The 22,761-nt window shown below is 40.9% G+C and overlaps 2 protein-coding genes across 2 annotated transcripts; both read right to left on the bottom strand.

Moving 5' to 3' along the window:
• Window positions 1-8,584: 8,584 nt before the first annotated feature.
• Window positions 8,585-15,451, bottom strand: znrf1 (zinc and ring finger 1). Its single transcript, XM_015058317.1, has 2 exons — window positions 13,067-15,451; window positions 8,585-10,991 (listed from the first exon to the last, which is right to left on the bottom strand). Exons 1-2 carry the CDS (start codon window positions 13,458-13,460, stop codon window positions 10,981-10,983), a joined length of 405 nt encoding a protein of 134 aa, XP_014913803.1. The 5' UTR covers window positions 13,461-15,451; the 3' UTR covers window positions 8,585-10,980.
• Window positions 15,452-17,927: 2,476 nt separating this feature from the next.
• ldhd (lactate dehydrogenase D) lies at window positions 17,928-22,720 on the bottom strand. The gene is made up of 11 exons (XM_015058301.1): window positions 22,550-22,720; window positions 21,866-21,978; window positions 21,611-21,752; window positions 21,244-21,385; window positions 20,727-20,886; window positions 20,454-20,653; window positions 20,181-20,309; window positions 19,817-19,944; window positions 19,157-19,247; window positions 18,723-18,834; window positions 17,928-18,601 (listed from the first exon to the last, which is right to left on the bottom strand). The coding sequence occupies exons 1-11, from the start codon at window positions 22,640-22,642 to the stop codon at window positions 18,421-18,423; spliced, it is 1,491 nt and encodes a 496-aa protein (XP_014913787.1). The 5' UTR covers window positions 22,643-22,720; the 3' UTR covers window positions 17,928-18,420.
• Window positions 22,721-22,761: the final 41 nt, after the last annotated feature.

Below are 22,761 nucleotides of genomic sequence, written 5' to 3' on the forward strand. Positions count from 1 at the left end.
CTGTTTGTGTGTGCGCGCGCGCGCGCAATGCAGAGATCATTCATGGATGTAATAGTAACGATTAGGTGACATTTGCTAAGGTCAGCATGCGTATGTTTGTGTGTTCCTTTCTGGAAATCCACCAGCAATAAGGAGCTAAATGGTTGTCAGAGCAACAAAGAGCCCATCTCCAAACGCCTTCTTGCAGTCTCTCCTTCCCTCCCCGTCATCTCGCTCTGCTCCTCCGCGGTGTGTTTGTCTGTCTGTGTCCTCGCAGGCCTCCCGAGCACACAGCGCGCCGAGTTAACGGGGGAGAGAAAAGACGAGGAAAGATGTGGGGAGCGTGCGACGGAGAGGAACCAGAAATACATTGCGATGCTGACCTACATTCTCACTACCAGACACTTCAGCAGCACAGATGTTGCTCCATCCCCGTCATTCCTTAGCTGCAACATGCGACCACAACATCTGCCCGCACCGACGGCAGCCTCATTTTGAGCTTCTGTGCATACCCAACGAACGCTGCCCATCAGGAGGTTTTTGTTTGTATTTGCTTGTGTGCACCGGCGATGGGGAGGGTAGGAGGATTTGCAGCGAATTTCTGCGCTTAAAAGCGGCACCTGACTTAGTTGGTGCGTCCACGTTTCTGTTAGGCGTGTGGACGCCACTGCACTCCTGTTAATAACCTGCATCCGGAAGGCTCTCTTCAGCCCTCCAAATCCTAAATCTGATGATGCAAGCGTCAGGGATGAAGACTTATTTCAGGCTTCACATGTTTAATATTTCTCGAGCCGAGCTGCAGCCTGATCTCATTGCTTTGTCTTCCATGAGTGCAACATAGAAAATCCCTTAGCATACTGTGATAGAAAATGTTTCAGGCTTCATTATTAGGTGTTGGTCAAGATTAAAAAATATATTGACTTCCACAGTTTATCAACTGACAACCTCTAACTTCAACATATTACGTTGGATTTGATGTAACTTCCTTGGAAAAGTAAGGAAATTGACACGTGGCTTTAAAGAAAAAATGCTTAGTAATACCAAACATGGAGTGTGGCATGCATTTGTATTCAGCAACCCTGAGTCAATATTTTGTAGAGCCTTCTATAATTACAGCCGCAAGTCTTTTGGGGTTTGTCTCCACCAGCTTTGCTCATGTCCAGACTGATGTCTTTGCCCATTCAGCCTCGCAGAGCAGCTAAAGTTCAATCAGAAAGAGAGAAATTGTATTTAGAGAATCCGTGAACATCAATTTTCAAATCTTTGCCACAGATTCTCAATTGGCTTGGATTTGTCTGGGTCATTGTAACACATGAACATGCTTTGATAGAAACCACTGGATTGAAGCTCCAGCTGGTGCTGAAGGATTGGAGTAATTTGGGGTGCTGCATGTTTTTTGTGAATTTTTTTTTTAAATTAAGATTTGACTAAAAGTCGCTTCTGTGGATCAACAACTAAAATGATTTCTGTCTTAATCTTGTCTAACTTATGCTGTTCATGTATTTGTTGCCCCGTGCACAGGAGACGGAGTTTAGGGTTCCAGCAGCATTTACTTCAGTTTCCAGTCACACAAAAAATGGGTAGAATTTTTAAAAAAAAAAAAAAAAAAAAAAAAAAAAAAAGCACCACCACTGATAATTCTCCGTATAAAACAATCCCCAAGCCTGTCTCTATGAATGTTTGTTTCAGAGCCGCAAACGAAGTCGATGTTGTTCTTGTTCTCTCTTAATGATGAATAATGCGCCGGACTAATCTTCCAGGCGGAGAGGAATTTTTCTGAATGAGTGCAACGCCACTTCACTATTTACATTTAAATTAAAAAGCACCTGCGTGCGGAGGTGAAGGATTTGCTTTGTCTGTAATCTGAGAACAATGGCGAGCAGACATCCACTCATGACACAGGCGGAGGGGCGACAGAGGAAGTGATGGTGTTTCTGAGTAATTGCTTTGCATCTCGGAAAGGTGAGTGATGGACATTTTCAGCTGAGTTTTTTTTGTTGTTGTTTTAACATTAAATATCTGACATTATGCTCTAATGTCAGATATTTAAACGTTTATTTATAAGTAAGTTCATAAAAAAATGAATTCATGTCATGCACATGAGTTTTAATGTTTTGAAAGTTGCATTGGAAGTTCAACAGATGAATATGGAAAACATATTTCCTCCACAAGGCTTTTAAAGTCATTTCATGTTTTGTCGTCTCAATGTGCTTCTTACTTTCATGCGAGTTGCTCATTTTTCATTTCTATGGAGAGGGCTCACTCAGCTGCCTTCATTTTACAAATCAAGAGGGATTTTTCTTTGATTTACTGCTGAAAATAGTAATAAATTGTATTTGAACTTCCTTAGCATTCAAGAGAACATTTAACTTGGTTTATATTTATAAAATGGATCTTTTCCTGTGGTCGTAGAGAAATGTTATTTTATTTTGTTGCAGTGTGGTCAAAAATACTTTTTTTGGAACTGAAAGGAACAAGAAGAGCTCCACTACTGAGTGATCACTTCTCCAGAACTAAATCTGACTGAAAATCAAAGGAGTCCAATTGCACAGAATGAATGCAAATAGAGGAGGAAAAAGCTCCAAAGTTACTTTTTAACATCTAAATGTTTTATGTCACAAAAACCTGGCATTGCAACATGAGTGTGTAAACTCTTTGTATCCACAGTGTAGCTTAAGAAGCCACAAGGAAACGGATCAGAATCAAACAGTTTGTCCTGAAATAATACATCTTATTTTTCACTGAAATTAAACAAGACTCCTGACTCATTTAAAAAAATAAAATTAAAATCTGACGCATTTTCAACGGCAGAATACTTCAGCTCAGGTTCTTTACAACATATATATTTGTCAGCTGAAAACCAAGCTCCTAGATTGTGATAAATGAAATCAATGGCAGGACCAGCTATGGCTGCCGAGATATGTGTGAGCATAAAAGGCCTCCAGGAGCATCGAGTGAGTCCCGTTATTGTTTTAGTCCCTGTTCTGCTCAAACTATCAATGTAATTAGGCGTTAAGAATGCTTTTGCACTTTCGAGGGCGCCGCTGGGGGAATCGGCAGCCAAGGTCGGCAGGGATTAAACGTGTTGGTCAGAAAAAGAGTGCAAATGCTATATTGATTAAGCACTGATGCTGCATTGACTAAATGTGTCAATAAAGAGTTGGGAGGGTTGAGGGAGGCCCTCCCTGCTCTGAGGAACGAGTGTGGCTGACTGATATACGGTAAAGATTGTTAAAGCACTCGGTAAGACAGCAAAGTCAATTATCTGTTTGTGTTGGGATGTTCTGGATAAAAAGCTTCCCTACACCACGCTAACACCCCAACACTATGAGCTGAACGCATCCTGCTTGTGATTATGTCAACCAATAATCGGTTCCCTTTTGCATCTTTGCTGCTCTCAGCCTGCTTGTTCTCGTTCCTGCGTTTTTGGACGTATTAATCACTCACAGTCCAGTCAGGTCTCCAACTTTAGCTCACTTATTATTTCATGCCTTCATGCCTCTCACTGACACCAGATGTGGAACATCAAATCTAATCAAAGCAATTACGATTAATCAGAGCCGAGAGCCGCCTTGCAAGCAGAACTAAATCAAAGCAGGAAAAAGTCAGATGTTAGAAAACACGGCTGGTCACCACAGCCAGAGACAGATGGCTGCTTTGCTTGATTTTAGGGGTTTGCGCAAATCTATAAAAAAACAAAAACAAAAAGAAAAAAACAGTTCTCCACCTAGTTAAGATAAGAATTCACCAGTTGCTGTCCAAAAAGGGGGCAAACTACAGGGCAGAGAGCTACGGTAGGAAAAGTTTAGAATGGCCTTGGAAAAATCCAGACAAGAATTTGTTTCAGAATGTGTGGCGAAATTTGCAAAGCGATGTTCACCGACACTCTTTATTCAGACAGAGCTACTGTCCAAAGAACAATGAATCAAAACTTCAGCCTGTTGGTGAATAAAACTGGTGGAGAGAAACTCCGTACTTCTAACAAATATAAGTCCAGTAAAAAATTATTCAACACAGCACTGACTCATAAAGGTGAATACAAACTTATTAAGCATTTTGAAAACCGAACATCTTTTTATTCTGCTTTATTATTGTATGCTTCTCAATGATCTGTCCCGCAGCACTGTACTTGAAGAAATGTTAATGTTGGCTTCTGACATAAAGCTCAGCCACACATGAATCCCAAAACAACTAAATTAAAGATTAAAGCTTGAATCTTTCATCTCGGTCAACTGCTAGAAAAACTCTTTGCCGGTGAATGACAGAGAAAACAAGCCCCATAGCTTTCAGGCGTAATAGAAAATTACTTGATGGCTCTATTTTGTTAAAGCGGCTATATTAAGATTGTTTTACTGATCTCATCTGCAGACTGCAGCTCCTCGCTGTGCGGTCCAAGCAGCCATATGCTGTGTCAGCAGAGGCACGAAGATGTTCAGATTCGCGTTGTAGCAACATGAATGAGTGTTGTAAAAAAAAAAAAACTAAAATCTGCTTATGTTCCAGCATCAAGCTGCAGCCATTTAATGCAGCCCCGTTGTGGCGCATTTGACCTCTAACCGGCACTGGTCCAAAGATAAATGGGAGGCGTCTTTACTGCTGCCCCTGCTTTCTGCGTGCGTGTTTAGCAGAGGATGCACGCCTCAAGACGAGGCAGGTAACTGCATTACTGATGCAGCTGCGGCGCTGTCAGCGGTTTGAGTCGTGATTAACATCGGCCCGCGTCTTTTAACATCTGAAAAGAGGTCCATCAGACATACACACACACACACACACACACACACACACACGCAGACAAACGGAGACCTCCGCAGCACCTCTGGCTCTTTGTCTGGAATCTTAAAAAGAGAATCTGTTTCCTCTCCTGAAAATCACTTGGTGCTCTCACTCGCGCCCATGCTCCCTTTTTGTCCTCGCAAACACAACAACGGTCTAAGAGCAAGCGGAGAGGAGACACCTGTGGCCTGTCTGATTGAGAGCTGTTTTACTTTTTAAAAAATACGCATGAATCTCCGATGTGACCTCCCGAGATCACATCGGAGAATGAAACAAGTATTTTTGTGTGTGAGCCGGTCGGTTTTTATGGCGCCTGAGAGAGAATTTGTTCCAATGCTGAATTTCACGTGAACTGATACTTCACGAAGATGTGGAGATGAAGTGTTTGTTTTTTCTTGTCTTGTTTAGGGCCTCATTCTCATTTGTACCTCAATCTGGACTTTGACTGGGCCATTACAACACATGGATAGGTTTTGAATTAAATTTTTCTCGTGTGGCTCCAGTTGGATGTTTGCATAGACATTATAAAGTCCTTTTTCAGTCTCATCTCTTTCAGAGCATCATCTTCCACGTTTGCTGTCATTCTGCATGGCAAGCCGTAAACAGGATTTCAGTAAATCATAGCACTCTTCCTTAAAGACCAGGTTTGTCCACAGCACAACTAATAATTGTCATGTCAACATATCTGCCCATCAGAGCTGAGCTAGTATCAGTGTTAGAGATTCTGAGATTTGCAGGTTTTTTTTTTTAACTTGACAATTATGCCGTATAACTTCAACCCCCAATGAAATACATTTAAGTTCTTCATTGCAGCTTGTCAAAATGTGGAAAAGTTCCATTAGCATTCAAGATATTGAGTACTACAGAGCTTACAGCTGAGTTAATGTTGCTTAAAAATGTCAAGAATCTATTTGATCACCTTTAACTCGTGAAACGTCGGTAATTCAGCACCTTAAGTATCAAATTGTTTCTCCTAAAACAATTTGATACTTAAAAACTGCAACAAAAAGAGCAGAAAGAACAACTTGGAGGACTAAAACATGACAAGTGAAAGTTTCTCATAATTACAGTCAGTTTAAAAGGCTTTGCAAGGTCAAAATAAATCAGCAGAAAATGAACTCTGATGTTATTTCTCGAGAACTGGCCTGTCTGTTTTCAAGGAGTTGTAAAGAACCAGTCCAAAAAAAGACACTGTCACACAATAAGTTAAAAAAATAAAAATAAAAACTTGTTTTGCACTAGAAACGTCCACTGACAATCTGTTTGAGCAAAAGGATGACTTTTTCTTTTTTTTAAAAAAGTTGTTTAAGTGGATCAGCTTGTGAATACTATCTACAGTGCATAGAAACTGTATTTTTCAAATAACTATTTCATTTATTAAGGGAAGACCGAGCCAGCAAAATGCGAAACATAGATCTTAAAAACATGAATTAGGACTGAATAATCTAAAAATAATGCCATAACAAATGTACCTTTTAATTATTTAGCTCCAGAGAACTTAGGTGCAGAGGACAATTATATTTTCACACAGGGAAAGGTTTGTTAGAACATTTATGTTCTCTTCATAAAACGAATCATGATTTGTTCTTTATCTCTGGTTATCTTTTGGCTAATATTAGAAAGTGTTTCTGATTAGAAACATGTTATTGGAGTGAGAAAATTAAAAAAAAAGGAAAAACGAAAGAAAGTTAAAGCAGAGCACATTAATCTATACTCATACTTTTAAACAGGTTTGGCTCGTGCACCGCTAACAAACTTTGATTCAAATAATCAAGAACCTCTCTCCAGAGAGGATCCACACCTCAAGTCAGACACTGCTTGGTGATTTCCCACAGTGGGGTTGAATTTTTGAACATTGCTTAAAAGTCTTTAATTTATGGAGGTGGGTGGGGATTTGAAACAGAGCGATACCGCATGTGAAAAAGCACATGATTCTCATAGTCTTTAAATGGAAACATATCTTTTTTATTTTCTCGAGCTGGTCTCCTGGAAGCAACAAGCTGCTGGGGCTCTGGGATGCCCCCAAATCAAACATTTTATGTGTAAATATGCAACCAAATCATGGATAAAGATAAGAGGAAAAAGCAAGAGAAAATTCAGGTCTAAATGATCACGTGCGTATTCATGGCAGAAGACAGCTACAGTTACACATGCGTCTTAACTATGCGGGATTTGTACTTGCTGCCACAATCAGATTCAGCACCACAGAAACACTTGTAATTTTAGCCTAAGGATCATTGTAAATTCATAAAGCAGTCATCCAATCAGACAGCAAGTGAGAGAAACAGGTTGTGGGCTGAACTGTGCTTTTTGTTCGGGTCAGCAAATGACTATAACCGTAACTATGTCAACCGCAGGACCTCTCTATAATCGCCAACAACCACTGAGTGAATACATGTGAAGGTCAAAGTCTGTGTGTTTCTCCTCGGCTCTGTCTCTTGAGATGAAAACGTGTCGAAATGTGTTTTTTTTTTATTTGTTTTTTTTTATACAAGTTTCATTATTTGTTTAAACCCATGAAGACATGTTGACATACTTGGTGTTACAAGACAAGCCACATTAGTTTTTTTTTTTTTGGCTTTTTGCATCTGCAGGCTGCAGAGCAGCATCAGTGGTCTCAGCAAAATAAACAAGGGTCCAGTGACTGAAGCAAAAAATAGTAGCCAGGTTTCCCAAAAAACCTGTCTGGACTAGATATAACTAAAGTAAAAGGTCATGCTCGCATTCACAGCTCAAGTTTTGGTGGATTAAAAGTGGTAAAACTTGTCAGAGAAGCAGCAAATCACTTGGAACAGATTTAACGTTGTGACATTTTGGAGATTGTTTAGATTGTATCTGGCAACTTCAAACAAAACTTTTCTCACTTTTATGATGAACAATGTGTGTCCTGCACACCTTTCCCACTGGTCTGAATGCACATCACTTTGTCATCCTAATGGACTTTTGCTCTTTTACATGTCATGCAGCATCTCCAAAACATGTCAAACTTTACACTACTTTGTATAATCCACAGGGTGCTACATCTCTCTAATTTCAGTCTTTGGATATGAACGGAGTGTCTAACATTCCCTCGGCATCAAGACTTTTGAGGTGTGATTAACAGATTTGAACATGAAGTTTCTGAAATGTTTGCCTATTCCTCTTTGTAAAATAACTCAAGCTCAGTCCAGTTGAATAGGGATTGTTGTTAGTCCCTATTCAATCAGACAACCATTTTTTAAGTCTGTCCACAATAGGATTAGATATAGGGGTGCACCGATTTATTGGTACCGGTTTCCTTAATTGCCGGTTAGTGTCAGTACAGTTTAAATTGAAGCATGTGACTGATTTAAAATGGCCTAGTGAAAGTACATACCTAATTAGGGGTGCACGGATTGCAGTTCTCTGGCTGATCGCCGATTCCCGATCTTTTAAAAAGCTTAACCTGCCAATTCCGATTTTAGCCGTCACCAATTTCTTTGGTCTGAAATATTGCTCAATATAGCAAGAAAGTTATTGAGCTGGCAACAGTGGGGTCACTATTGTTAATTGTAAACCTGCAGACATAACTTGGTGGGCCGGTCTGTCAATCAAACCTCTCTCACCGGAGAGCAAAAGAGGACAGTAGCTGATTCTTAGGCCTTTGCCAAGCTAGATAAGATTGGTGGATAAGATCGGCTTCACATGTAAAAATCGGCCGATCTCCGCAGTTAGTTCTGGTCGTTTTGTGAACTTGTAAATGGAGCAGTCACACTACTTAGCAGTTTTTTTCACTTATTTGACAACTTGGACTTTTTTTTCAAATCAAATCAGGTCAAAATGAATTTCTTTTCTATATTTAAAACAACAATAGTGGACTAAAGTGCAACAAATATATAAAATCACCAGTAGCTCTCAGAGTTACAATACAATAAAAACAAAACCAGGTAAAATAATATACAACATAGCGAAAATAGGTATTGCAATTAATACAATGTGATGCATCTCTCTGAAACTATTGTAAATCTTCCTTGTTAATTGTGTCTGTAACAGGGCTGATCTTCCTGTGGTTTATCATCAATAAGCTTGTTATTAGTTGCTAGTACTTGTTTTGGGTATCATTGCAGATAGTGTAAGGCCATAGTTTTTCTGGGTCTACTCTACAAAGGTCTGGCTATTTCTTCTTTCCTAAATGTGATTTTTTTTTTTTCTCATCTCGATTCCCCAAATTATGTTTACTTCTGAACATTTATCTTGTTTGCTTCATGGTTTTAGATTTGTAAGCCTTCTATCTCTTTTTACATTTCCTTTGGATCCCCTTGTAGCTACATGTGTCTGTTTTTAGTGCCTTTGGATTACTCCTGTTTTGCTCTGTGTTTCTGTTTTGCATCTTTGTCTTGTTGTTTTGAAGGCTCTAAAGAACCTGGAGCTCCTCGGCCCGTCAGGATTGTCGGTAATCCTCGCATCCTTTGTGCTGTGTGATGGAGAAAAGGGTATTATTTTGCATTTTATGTGGGATTAAAAGATCTTAAGACGTCTTAGGTTTAACCCGGTGAACTCTGCAGGAACCGGGCTCATCCACAAATGCCCTCGGCTGCTGTCCAACTGTAAATCAAAGAAGCGACTTAGCTATTAACACGCTGCTGCTTACTGCAGTTTATTTATTTGCTAGAGGCCCCTTCGTTCAGCTTTGCAATCGAACATGCGCACCTTTCTTAATTTCATCACTTTTCCACTGACTCCCCCCCACCCCTTCTGCGCTGGAGTTGTTATCTGGCTCCATAGATATGAAAGCACATCAGAGTTGCTAGGCAATGTAAGAAGGGCAAAAACAGCTGAGATGTTGACGTCTGACTTGCCATCATCCTGCTGTGAGCCGGTCAGGGCTTTGGTAATGAGAGCCTGGGGACCCAGCCCGACCTGCTGCGTGCATGTGAGAGAGGAGGGAGAGGGTGTTCATAATGTGGGTTGGTTACTTTATTCTGGGCATTTCAGGATATTTGATTGCAGTGGAGCCAGCTGCAGCGCGGCCACATTTGCAGGGATAAAAAAAAGTCAAGTGTTTAACCAGAGTCATGTGGATCTAACTAACATGATTACATGCAAATTTCTTGGAAAATTTGCACAACCAATGGAAGCCGGACTCTGCATCATATGACTGAAACTTGTACATCTCTGACCATTATTTTGGTTCATATTGAGCTCATTTAGTTTTTAATAGACAGTATTGGTTGTTTAGTTGGCCCAAATTAAACTGTTTATTACCACATATATCTATTTAATGATCAGCTATGTTCCAGATACCGATAGAGTTGCTCTAATCAGATTCCTACTGGTTTCTGGTTTTCTTTGACTTCTTGTTGACAGATGCTAATTTGAATGAGATTTTATTTCATTTTTTTCTCATTTATTCTTATTACATAAAAAAACTGTAGACAATGTTTTGATTCAAGATTTATTCCCTTTTAAACTTTTTCACAATTGATGGCAATGAAAGTCTAAACTTCAATGTATTTTAATGACCTTGTATAAGATGGATCAATAAATAGTGGGAAATAATTGTAAAGTGTAAGAAAAATCACATGTGCTCTTCAAAAAGGTCTAAAAATAAAAATCTAAATAATGTGGTTTGCAGGTTTATTCTACTTTGTGAATCTGCCTTTTGTTTCACATACAACTGCAGTCATTTTGGAGTATTTCTATATCAACTATGCACATTTTTACTCATTTTTCTTTACAAAATATCTCAGGCTCAGTCAGATTAGATGAAGAGTGTCTGTAAACATCAGTTTTTGCGACAGATTCTCAACTGGATTTATGCCCAGACTTTGACTGGACCCTTCAAGCACATGAATGTGCTCTGATCTAAATCTTACAGCCAAAGCTAGATGCTGGTTGTTTTGGCTGTAAAGTAAATCTCTGCTTCAGTTTGAAGTGTTATGCAGCCTCAAATAGGTTTCTCCTTCAGAACTGAACTGCATTTAGCTCTGTCCATTTTCCCATCAGTTCTGACCAACTTGTCTCTCTGGAAAAAAGCAACCATACACATTTGCAGTTCCACTACAAATGTGTGAAAACCTTGTCAATTTTCCACTTATGTTGGAAAATAAATATCATATTGGCATTGCTTCCATTGAATAAGAAGCGAAGTTAAAATCACACGTGAATAGGTTTGTTACTTCACTAAAAAAACATCCCGCGCCACTTTATCCTGCCACTTCCTGTCATCTTCTCTGTTTTTTTCCGTCAGAAGTTGCATCAGTTTGTTGATCACATGGCTCCTGTGAGGCAAAAAAAAAGTGTTTCTGTTGCAGTTTTGTAAAATACGGTCATTTTGATGCCATCAAAGATCCAAAAATTTGAATAGAAATATTTGTTTTTGTTTTTTCTACCATCATGTGTATCCAACAGGGATGAGCTTGTAGGGTAATGTACAGGCATACAGAGTTTAGGTGAAAAAATAAAAATCTCATCTCATCTTAACAGACTATCTTCATCCACATGTTTACTGCATGTAGCTTCTTATGGCTTTCTTTCAACAATGAATTTCTTTTTGCCTCTTCTCTGGAGCTTCTTCAGGGTTACTATGGACCTCTGCTCTCTGATCAATGTGTTGCATCATATGATGGATCGAACAGAGCTCTGTGAGACATTCAAAGCCAGGAATATTGTTTTATAACCTTACTCTGCTACAAACTTCTCTATATACGTCTCACTAAGTTGGCCGCCTTGCTCCTTGGTTTTCATGAAGCTGTTTGTTCATTAATGCTGTCAGACAAAACCCAGAGGCCTTCACAGAACAGTTGGACTCATAATGAGACAAAAATAGGTTTATTCTATTTAATAATTATGTGACTTTTAAAGAAAGTTGCTTGCATTGGATTTTTATTTACGGGTATCAGATTACAGGCAATTTTTAGTTTTAAAATCTTTGTTAGCATAAAAAAAAACATATTATTTTTCCATCCACTTCACTTACGCACTACTTTCTGTTGATTAATCACATAAGATAGCAACAAAAATACACTGAAGGTTGTGGTTGCAGTAGAACAATTTGGAAAACCTGTTCAAGGGGTATAAATACCTCTGCAAGGAACTTTATATTTTAGGCTTAGCTGCGGTCCATCTCCCAGTAAGGTCAGCTAAGGGTTGCCCTGTGCATGTCCAGACCTATGTTCGTGTCTGCACAGGTGTGTTCACTCAAAAACAGAGACATATTGGAGAGATAAGTGAGCTGAAGATTAGCGAGCGGGAACAACGCTCTCAACCCTCGGTTCTCCAGCCTCGCCCTGCTCCATCCCTCTCCGCCCTCCTTCCACTCTAATCGCACAGCTAATTGACTCAGCCAGATTTGGCAACAGGCTTATTAGTGTCATTTCACACAACAAGGAATGACCTATGCATATGGTGCAACGGTGACGGTCAAGATGGAGTGCACTCTTTACGATTAGAATCCAATATGACCTATAAACAGCCCATTCGTGTGAGCGCTACACTGGTCTCATTTTCAGCCAAAATCTGCAGAAGGAAAAAAAAAAAGATACTTCATCCCACTGTGTGTGTGTCCAGTACATGCAAGAAGAAGCAGATGTTTCAGTGCCTCAACTTTCCTTTAATGCAGTGAATATTAATGGCACCGCGTTAGTGTTATTTCGCAGCAGGTAAAGTTTGGGTGCTTAGAAGCATCTGGCGCCTCCAACGAGGGGAGCTGGAGGTCAAGGGGGGTCAAGAGAGTCCATGGTGTGATCAAGTAATTTGCATTTTAAATGCAGATTTGTTTATGTCTGAGTTATTTTTTAGTTTGTGATAATATAATAAAATTGCGTTCCTTTTTGATGAGCAACTCCAATATTCTTAAATGACCCCTATCTAACCATCCATTTTAACACATTATGCAGCACATAACTTCTGCTTGTAACAGGTTGTAGAAGGAATGGCCACATGACCGATAGTTCATATACATGTTTTTTTATATAGATTTTTTATAATTTTTTTTTTTTTTTACAAGTATAGGCCAAATATAAACAAGTCTTTATTTATTTATTTTTAATCTATTACTGCCTATGTCACTTTTCCCCTCCTTTTTATTTAAAAAATACTGATTCCTATCCCCTAAACCTGAAGACTGCAATTCTTACTTTCTAGTTTTTAATTATTTTACTATTTATAAATATAACATTGTGGCAACTCTAACAATTCTATTATAGCGATCATTGTTTGCGTGCCATCCAAAGATTATGTGCGACCCCCCATCGAGGCACCCCTTTAAAAAACTTTTTGGAGGCACCCTTGTAATCAATCCAGCTGGGTTTGTGTGTCTGCGTGAATAGAGGTGTGTTTGTGCGGCAGATCTTACCACTGTGCGCGCTGAACCAGCGGGGTGCAATGTGCAGGGGTAAGGTGTCAGCCAGCGACCCCCGGGACCCCAAATAGAGCACCCCGTCCGTGTGATGCCCGCCGCCCCCAGAGTCCTGGTAGCCAGTTCCGTGGGGGGCCGCCGTAGTGCCCCCAGACCCTCCTCCTGCTCGGTCCGAGTCCGTCCCTCTTGGGGTGTAGAAGCCGAAGGGCACGGCGGGACTGTGTTCGATGCCCATCCCGGCCACGGAGCTCACCGAGCGGCTCCGCAGGCCCATGGTGCCGCTCGGCCGGTAGTGACCAAAGTGGGCCGAGGGTGGCACCGCGCTGTCATCCGAAGAGACGCCGGGAAAAGCACCCCGGGGCCGCCCTGCCGTGCTCTGCTTCCCCCCCATCCAAAGCGGGAGAGAAATGGGTGGGGGTTCTGGGTGGCTCGATCCGTAAAGGGGTCGAGAAAGCCCAAACAGGCTGTGCCCCCCCTTCCCTCCCCTCGTTCCTGTCGGTCTCTCGGCCTGCCTGCCTGTCTGTCTGTCCGTGTGTCTCAGCAGACTCGTCAGCTCTGACTCTCTGCAGACGCAACAGCCCGTTTCCCTGCCGAGCGGAACATGAGCCAGCCCTGACGTCTGGATTCACCTCACCCTCAGACAAATTAATATATTATAATTAAAATAGATAACCTCGACACAACCGGAGGGGGCGGGAGGGGGGGTGGCTGCCGAGCCGAACCAAATCCCTGCAAGGTTAAACAGATGCACGCCGCTCCCCCGCGCTGTCCCAGCTGCTTCAGACGGCTGAATCACCCCGGCCGGTGCGGATCACAGGAGCGCCGCAGTCTTTACTCCGCTGCTCTCCACTCATCTGATCTCAGACATCGTGACAACTGTTGCTGTCTGTCTGACCGCCAGAAAAAAATAAAAGACGGTCTGTCTTGGAAATAAATGACGTCGTCACCGAGCGCTGGTCCGGTCCGGTGAGCTCCAACCAGAGGACACGTCTTCTCCTCCTCCTCCTGCCCCCCTCCCCGGAGATCGGGGTCACAGTGAAGCCGCTCCCCTGCGCTCAGATCGGGCGCTCCTCTCCGCTCCTCGCCGCCGCCGCTGCTGCCGCTGCTGCTGCTGCTGCTGCTCCTGACCAGACAATGGACGCGCTCAGTGCGCAAGCTCGGATCATAAACACAGACAGACGGGAGACGGCGCAGCAACACTTTGTTTTAATTCCTCGACATGGGATTGGCCTGGATTTCTCTACGTGTGGGGGGTCTGATCTGCTGGATCAGACAGGGGGCATTTCAGGATAACTTGCGACAGGTGCGGTGAGGCCGGCAGGCACCTGAAGGTGAACTGGGCTACGTTCTTGTGCACCAGTCTTTGGAAGAAGAAAGTGTGATAAGATGTGCGATTTGCTTTTATTACCTACTTCCCCAATTGAAACAGCTTCCTGCTAAGTCAACAAGTTCTGAGGGCTGATTCTTAAGAGCCACAGTTCTCAAAGGGATGGATGAATGAGGCCCCATGAAAATAAAAAAAAATCTATTTTGTTATTGGTCGTTTATCAATAACAAAATCCCAATAAGAACTTTTATTTGTCTTTTGTGTAATATCTATCCTCTTTTTTGCTTTTTGCCAGACTTAAATGTTCATGTCATGAAGCAAATGGGATGGGAGGACTATCTAATCCCCCCATCTCTTAACAGGTTGTGCCTTTCCTGGCAGCAGGGACTGCCATACGTCTTTTACTTCAGTGTGATGGGGCCCACTCTTCTCTGCAGAATTGTTTTATTATGGCCACACTGGAGGGCTTTCCCACATGAATGGCATAATTGAAGTCATGCCAAAGCATCTCAAATGCAGTCAAAATGTGGTGGCAGAGCCGTTCTAAACACCGGCCAATCTCCTTTTGGATGACTCAAAAGACTTGAGCCCGCAATGGCGATTTAACTTCCAGCAGAGCAACAAAGAACCAACCATATAGTGGAATGATCTGAATCAAAGTGTGTGGAATGACCCAGTTAAAATTCTGTCATTTCCTGAGTCTAATTGAGAAACATTAATAATCATGTTTTGCAAATTCCGAGTTTCTCTTTCCCCAAGCATTTATGTGTGGGGTTTCATTTTAAACTAATAAACTTAACGGGCTGACATCCGTTCTGGTACTTTTACTGTCCACAAGGCTGCAAAACGGACAGTGTCTGTGAACATAAATGTTCAGGCCTCACTAAAGATTCTTGAATTAATTTAGATTGGGACTTAGACTGGGCCAATCCAGACGCTGAAACTACACTGGTATGAACCATTCAAGTGTAACTCTGGTTGTATGTTTGGGTTTGTGTCCTGCTGGAAGCTGCTTCAGTACAGCTGGTCTAGTCAATGCAAATAAAATACACAGATGTTTGTGGCTGCTTGTGTTTTTTTCTTTTTCATTTTTTCTTTTCCTAACCCTACTTAATTTTCCAGCTGGCAGGTTTTGTTTGTCTTCTTGTTTCTATGTTTGGTTGAGTGTCTTACCACGTGCAGGTCTCTTGCAGTTGACTTGGTCTTTCTCCCCAATAAGGTAAGCTATTGTAAAGTCCTTACTGTCATGCAGAAGGTGTTAATCTGTCCTGCCGTAATGACAGCAGGCCTATAAATGGTCTACTCTCTGCTGCTCAGGCATGTAATCACACTCGCAGACTCAAACCAAACACAATCCACTCAAGAGGGTCCCATGTAAATTTAAGAGCCTGACAGAAAATAAATAACGTAAATTCATCCAGAGAAAGAAAGCAACGTTGTTGTGTAGAAATCATCCCTCTGTTACATTTTTGTAATCTTTTGAACGTATTACCTGCTTTCTCGGGCTTTCAGTAGGTCACTCTTAGGTTTTCTTTCAATCCCTGACCATTTACAGAGGAATGTTTCCTTGTTTGTTTAATCCACCTTTTTCCAGCACATAAATTATTCAGATATAAAAAGGCTCCTAACCCTTAAGTATTGAACCAACGTTGTGTCTTCAGGCACTTTGTTACCAGAATCTACCAAGGCGTCAATTTATTTTTACTTCTTGTGCAAAAAACGTAAAATATAACATAGTTAGAGAGAAAACAGAATTCTAGCTCCGAAAAAGCTGTTCTTCTGGAGCTGCTTGATTAAACCTTTGTATACTGAAAAGCAGCCTTGCTGCATTTTCGCTGTTACTTAAGCAAATCAGATACTGTTCATCTGCTTGGCGTAGTTGTTTTCCACAGCACTTCTTCCTTTGCCCTCCACATTCCTCATTTTTAAACCCCATGCTGCACAGAAAGTATGCTGCAAAGCTCTGGCACATGGATAGGTGGTCCAAGTCCAAAGTAATACTTTGAAAGTCCTTTATTTAGCCTCAGAAAACTTGTGATCAATGCTTATTTAAAACAAAACATAAAAGTCTGGCTACTTGGAGGCAATACATAAAGCTAAAGGTGAACATTCGAACCAGTGAGGCATGGGTGGGTTAAAGATGCGTAATTTGAAAGTACTGTTACAGTGAGAGAGGTGGTGTATGGAAAAGAGAGATCACTCTAACTTTGACCATCCAGTAAAAACCGTCTATCTCTTTCTGCTACATCCAGCAAGCCACCAATATATATTTTCAGATCTCCTTAATTTATATTGGTCAATCACACCAGCCTTCCAAAAGTTGATGTAGCTCGCCAGTCCGTCACAGGACAAAACAGAGAAAACAGGGCAAACAACCATGCACACAAACACTCCTACGTAAGTGCAGTTTAGAAAGAGCAATTCACCTTTCAGTCATGTTTCTGGACTGTGGGAGGAAGCCGGAGTACCAGAACCCAGGCAAGCACGGGGAGAACATGCAAACTCCTGAGACTAGGATTTAAACCCAGGATTTAAACGCAAAACCACAGTGCTAGTATGCCACTGTGCAGCCCTGCCATATTCTATCAAAGCTTTAATGCATTTTCTAGCTGAGTTTCTAAACCGCTTGAGATATTGAGTGTCTACAGTTGATCCTCTCTGTGGCTGATTCTGTGTGATTTATTTCTCATGGGTCCATTTTGGATAAGTTTGTGCCACTTTATGGTCATTTAGAGGCACTTTGCATCTATAAGACAGACATTTATACTCCAGAGCTTCTTCAAGATAAGTCATTCAGTGATCTGTGTCTGTATGCATGGCAGCTGAGAGCTTTTACAAATCAATATCAGCAATAAAAACAAACTGTCTATAAACTGAGAGACAAATTCAATATTCTTCAATTTTTTTTTTATAGCAGCCCAAATAAGCTCAAACTGTTTGTCTTAGGAAAACTGTGTCATTCCGAATCTCCACTTAGCAGCTGACCCAACCAGTTAGTAACCACAGCAGCAAGAATACGCTGTTATTAGTCTGTCTTCTGATGGACTGATGGAATTTGTCACAAATGGAAGAAATGCTGACACCAGTTGGTGAAATCGAGTACTGCAGCGTCAACAAACGCTTCACTTGGGTTTGGATTCAGACTTCCAGAAAGTGGACCATTCTGAGCTAAAGTTTTTCCTGGGTTTCTGCATTAACACAGACTTACTGGTGTTTACTCCAGCATCTCTGTTGTTAGTGATTAACAAATCAAAATATTCACATCTTGACTATTAAATTCTGCCTCAATAATGGAGAGATTAGTTTTGTTTTGTCAAAGTCTATAGCTAGAGATAGGGCTGTAACCCATAATCACCAAAATTAACAGAAATAACTCACACCACATATGTGCATTTGGGAATTACTGAATGAAATAGTCACTTTTTGATGCCATTCTTGAGAAAATTCTAATCAAAAGTATTTATTATCTTCTAGTTAATCAGTGAATAAGAAGAATCACTTCACTGTCATTTATAAACAAGCATTGACCTCTTGTTTTAAAAATTATAGATTTAATATTTGAGTATACTTTTGTTTCCTATTTACAAACATAATTCAAAGGATAAAATTACTACATAAAATTTATAGTCAGCAAAAATAAAAACATTGCGGAAACCTCAAGCTTTGGTGAGACCAAACTAATTCTGTTGTAGCATTTTAAAAACACTTTTAAAAATGAAATAAAACGTAATAACATATTACAAACATTGATAAGGCTTTAACTGGATTTCCTCAGCCACAGTAATACAATCTCATTATTTGATGTCACATTTTTATCATTTCAAGTAATTAAGAACAAAAACAGCAGCTATACTTTTTGTATTCTGTCTTCCAGGTGCCCTGGCATCCAACAGAAAGTACAGTGGTGATACATCTTGAAATTTTCTTCAATGAATTCTGGTGCACACCTACACGGACAACCTAATGATTTTTTTTTTTACTCCAATCTTATGCCATACTCTCACCCTCTGGAGAGAACTTCAGTTTATAACTCTCCTCTTTGGAGGATTTTCCCAGGATTCATCAGGTTCCTTGGGTCCAGACTGTCCTTGAGTCCCTGCATGACATGAATGGCCAGAGGTCCCACCTCCTCACACAGCAGCGCTCTCTTTCCTAAACCCACACCGTGCTCTCCTGTACACGTGCCGTCCATGGCCAATGCTCGCCTGCAGAAGAACGAAGAGAAAATTAGATTTTTGCATGTCAATGACACAGAGAGGAAACACAGACAGAAAGTCAGACAGTCACAGGTTGCAGGCATTGGTTCAGCCCTCAGAGAAATGTTACCTGGCCAGCCTCTCTGTGAACAGATGGACCTGGTGCAGCTCGTCTGGATCATTTGGATCCACAACCATCAGACAGTGGAAGTTACCGTCACCAACATGACCTGCAATAGGACCTGAAACAGAATGGGCTTGTATCCATTAAGCAGAAAACGCCCATTGGATGTTTTATGTGTGTTCATTTTATTTTACTTGGATTTGCTAAACAATCAATCTAGTTTATTTTTATAGCACATTTCAGCAACAAGGCAGTTCAAAGTACTTTACATCATAAAAACAAACTAAAAAAATACAAAGTCATAGAACACACACTCAACAATTGTGTTGCATGTACACTGCTGGTTTGTTAAGTGATAAAACTGAACTAGGTTGAATGCACTTAGAGGTTTGCTTTGCTAAAAACCTCTAAAACACCAGAAGTTCTCGTCTTTCTCTCACCTGTCAGCCGGCTCTCAAGCAGGTCCTTCTTTGTCTCCACGATAATCTGAGGAAGTTGCGACAGAGGGACACACACGTCTGTGGAGTAGGCCTTCACAAATCACACACACATATACAAGAAAGATAAGGTCACCATATCGGAATGGCTCTAAGCAGCTGTCTGTTGAAATCTTTAAAATTTAAACCATTAGTAGAGAGAGACGCATAAATGCCCCAAAAGGCAGCAGTTTGCTTCAGATTTGGATAAATAATGTGCAAGAACAGCAGCAGTCAACAAGACACCAGGGTTACTCTACAAAAAAAGGGTTAGGGTTACCCTTCATATATTAAGTAAAAAAAGTTTAATATAGGTCTTAATTGCATGTCCTTTGACTGCTCTTCCACACAAAGCTAGATAGAAATGCACTACTACAATATGAAACTGGCCTCCATCTTACTTGATGGAAAAAAAAAAAAAAAAAAACTGAGTACACTGAAAAAGCAAGGGCCATAGTATGACAATGACAATGATTTGTAACAATATGATTATACTGTTAATATTTGAGACCATCGGTTATAAATTGATCTAAGATTTGGTATAGTCGGAAATGCATCACATCTTGATATGGTTGACTTTTGCAGGTGTAATGTTGCGTGTTTCAATATCCTGATTAGTTTTACCTTGCAGCCCGGTCTCAGTGCCTGTGCAGCGTACCAGGCGTCATGGCGAGCTTTCCACAGACGGTTCCTTGTTTCGGCGTCTCGAGCCCACTGAAAGTCTGAGCCTTCATTACTCTGTGTAATCTCCTCTGGAGAAACAAACACGGAGACTGTAAGTGTTTTACTTTCCAGTATGACTCTTGATTCTTAAGTAATTTCCATTAGCTGGGTTCTATTCGTTTGTTGCCCAAATATCAAAAAATAATTAGTCTTAGCTTTACAATCACAACAGCCGATCTGTGTTAACACATTTGAAGGAGCAAGAGTCTTGAAGCTAACAGCAAATGTCAGAGAAATTGTTCCCGTTCACCACTCTCTCACACACCAGCCGTGCTGACTTGTTCTTCCAGGCTGCGTTCCGACCCGTGGAACTCCAGGAACAGAGTTGGGGTGACGGGGTAGGACAGAGAGCTGAACTTGTTGCACGCATCAATCATGACATCATCCAGAAACTCTGAAAGCAAAAAACACACAATGGAAATAGAGAGGGAAGAGGAATACAAATGTGACATTCTACATGTTGCTAATTTATTGAAGTCGCTTTATATTTCGTAGATGTCAACTTTTAACAAGTAGAAGATGTTTGACTTGTCCGTACCAATACGAGCAATAGGGACTCCAGTCTGCAGGATCTGCACGGTGCTGTCTACAGCGGCCTGGACGGAGGGAAAAGAGCAGACAGCCGACACCATGGCCTCTGGGACGCCGTATAGCCGTAACGTAGTCTTGGTAATGATACCCAAAGTGCCCTCTGAGCCCACAAACAGGTTTGTCAAGTTGTATCCTGCAGAAGTTTTCCTGAAAACAAAATAATGATGATGAAACTACAACAAGCAAGGCTACAGGGTGTATGTGATGGTTGACGTTGTACCTGGGACGCCTGCCTTTCCCGGCTGTATGTATGACCGTTCCATTAGACAAAACCACCTCCAGGTTCATGACGTTTTCTCTCATAGTGCCATAACGCACAGCGTTTGTTCCCGAAGCACTGGTGGCAGCCATGCCGCAGAGGGAAGCATCAGCTCCAGGATCTAAAACCAACGTCCAAGAAGACAGCTAGTTTGCCAGCGACAAGATTATTTATTACACAGGCACCTGAACTTTACCGGGTTCTGAAGAGATTTAAATCCTACAGAAAATATATCAAACAATAGACTCCACCATGTCATTAATTAGTCAAACAAATATCAAGCCATGACGAAAAAGGGTAATAAAACTAAAATGCACAACAAAAATCTAAAGCTGCTGTTTCCCATCACAATTATACTTTAATATTGCTAAGAGCTTCACAATAATCCACTAACTGCACAGAAACAACCGCACAGAAGTTAGCATTTAATCTGTAAACTGTGATTCATGGAGTATAAACTGGAGACTGTGTGACTGACCCACAGGGAACCATAGGCCTGTGTCCCGTAGGTAGGCGTTAAGAGCTTTCCGGGTCACACCAGGCTCAACGGTCACATCAAAGTCCTCTGGGTGAAGGTCTAAGATCTGATCCATGTTCCTCAAACTGAAGCAAACACCACCCTGAAAAAAGAATCACAGAGACGCATAAAATAAATATTTTTCAGATTGTTTTTTTTTTCACCTAAGAACGCATATGTTGGATTTTGTGTTTTCGAAACAAACAGTTTTGCATTTAAAGATTAAAACCAAAGCCCAATTGGACATGCTCCTGGAAACACAAACTTTTTTTTTTTTTTTTTTTGTCAGAGATGCATTCATGGAACAAATATTGACACACACTCTCACCTTCACCGCACCAACCCCTCCCTCCAAGCCCGTCCCAGTGCCAAATGGGATGATGGGAAGGTTGTGGTCATGACAGACTTTTGCTAGAGCACTGACCTCCTCCACACAGCGCGGGAACACAACCACATCTGGGGGCCGACATCTGCACAGAAGCAATGCATGATTCAGGTCACCCTCCACCGTTCACAGAAAAGAACACACGAGTTTTATTTATGTTTCTACAGCAGTGCTCGTAGTAAACAGAGAACTTCTGACCTGTGCACAGACTCGTCTTTGCCATGTTGTTCTCTGACGGCTTCACCCAGAGAGACGTTGTCCTTTCCACATATAGTTCTAAATGCAGAGAGAACCTTGTCTACAGCAGCTTTCTGAACAAATGACACAATAGTTTTCACTCAATAGGTCCATATCAGTTTTTTAAACATTTTCTTTAACTGGTCAGTGTTGTGTCTGACATTTAACTATATATTTCACTTTGCTACCAATGAAGATTATTTACGGACATTAGCGAAGCTGGGGATAAACTACTCTTGTGTCACCGAACCATCAATGATTTGATGCAATGCCAACGTCACGTGATTCATATTTAACCCGATTACAATGGCGGACCGGGTGTGATAGTTTGCAGGGGAAAAGTGTTAGGTTACGACAAAAATAAATAAGCTGTCTACTATTCCAGAATAACAGATTCTAAAAATAAAAGCAAAAAATAATTAAGAAACAATGCGCAAATGGAGCGAATGTATTATGGTGTTTTTCTACACTTATACACTAAAAACAAATGCATACTACGTTAAATAATTATCATTTCACATTTGAATGCATAATATTGCCCCGACTTTGAGTAGTAACCTTTAATTCCCCCTGGTTTCACTTTGCAAACGACCTTCTGAGACAAGGCTAAATAAATAAATAAATTTAAAAAAAGATACAACTCACCCTGGTGGTGTTTTCTAATGTTATGTTGCGATACTGAATGAGACTCCACCGGAGGGAAAGCAGCCTACGGCTCGGTGTCAAATTAAGCCACATTGTTTACCTGTGAACACGGTTCCTGACTCGTTAAGTTCATAATAATAAACATCACACAGAAGAGCTTCCGTTATTTTTGTTTTTTCAAAATAAAATAAACACAAATCAGACCTTGAGCG

Source organism: Poecilia latipinna, unplaced genomic scaffold, assembly GCF_001443285.1.
Source record: "Poecilia latipinna isolate Pla-1442-1.1 unplaced genomic scaffold, P_latipinna-1.0 Scaffold1531, whole genome shotgun sequence".
Lineage (NCBI taxonomy): Eukaryota > Metazoa > Chordata > Actinopteri > Cyprinodontiformes > Poeciliidae > Poecilia > Poecilia latipinna.

Coding starts and splice junctions, on each gene's coding strand:
- znrf1 (XM_015058317.1), bottom strand. CDS start 13,460: ATGGGGGGGAAGCAGAGCACGGCAGGGCGGCCCCGGGGTGCTTTTCCC.
- ldhd (XM_015058301.1), bottom strand. CDS start 22,642: ATGTGGCTTAATTTGACACCGAGCCGTAGGCTGCTTTCCCTCCGGTGG. Junction 21,979..22,549: donor CATTAGAAAACACCACCAGG/GTGAGTTGTATC, acceptor TCATTTGTTCAG/AAAGCTGCTGTAGACAAGGT. Junction 18,835..19,156: donor GCTTGAGAGCCGGCTGACAG/GTGAGAGAAAGA, acceptor ATTCTGTTTCAG/GTCCTATTGCAGGTCATGTT.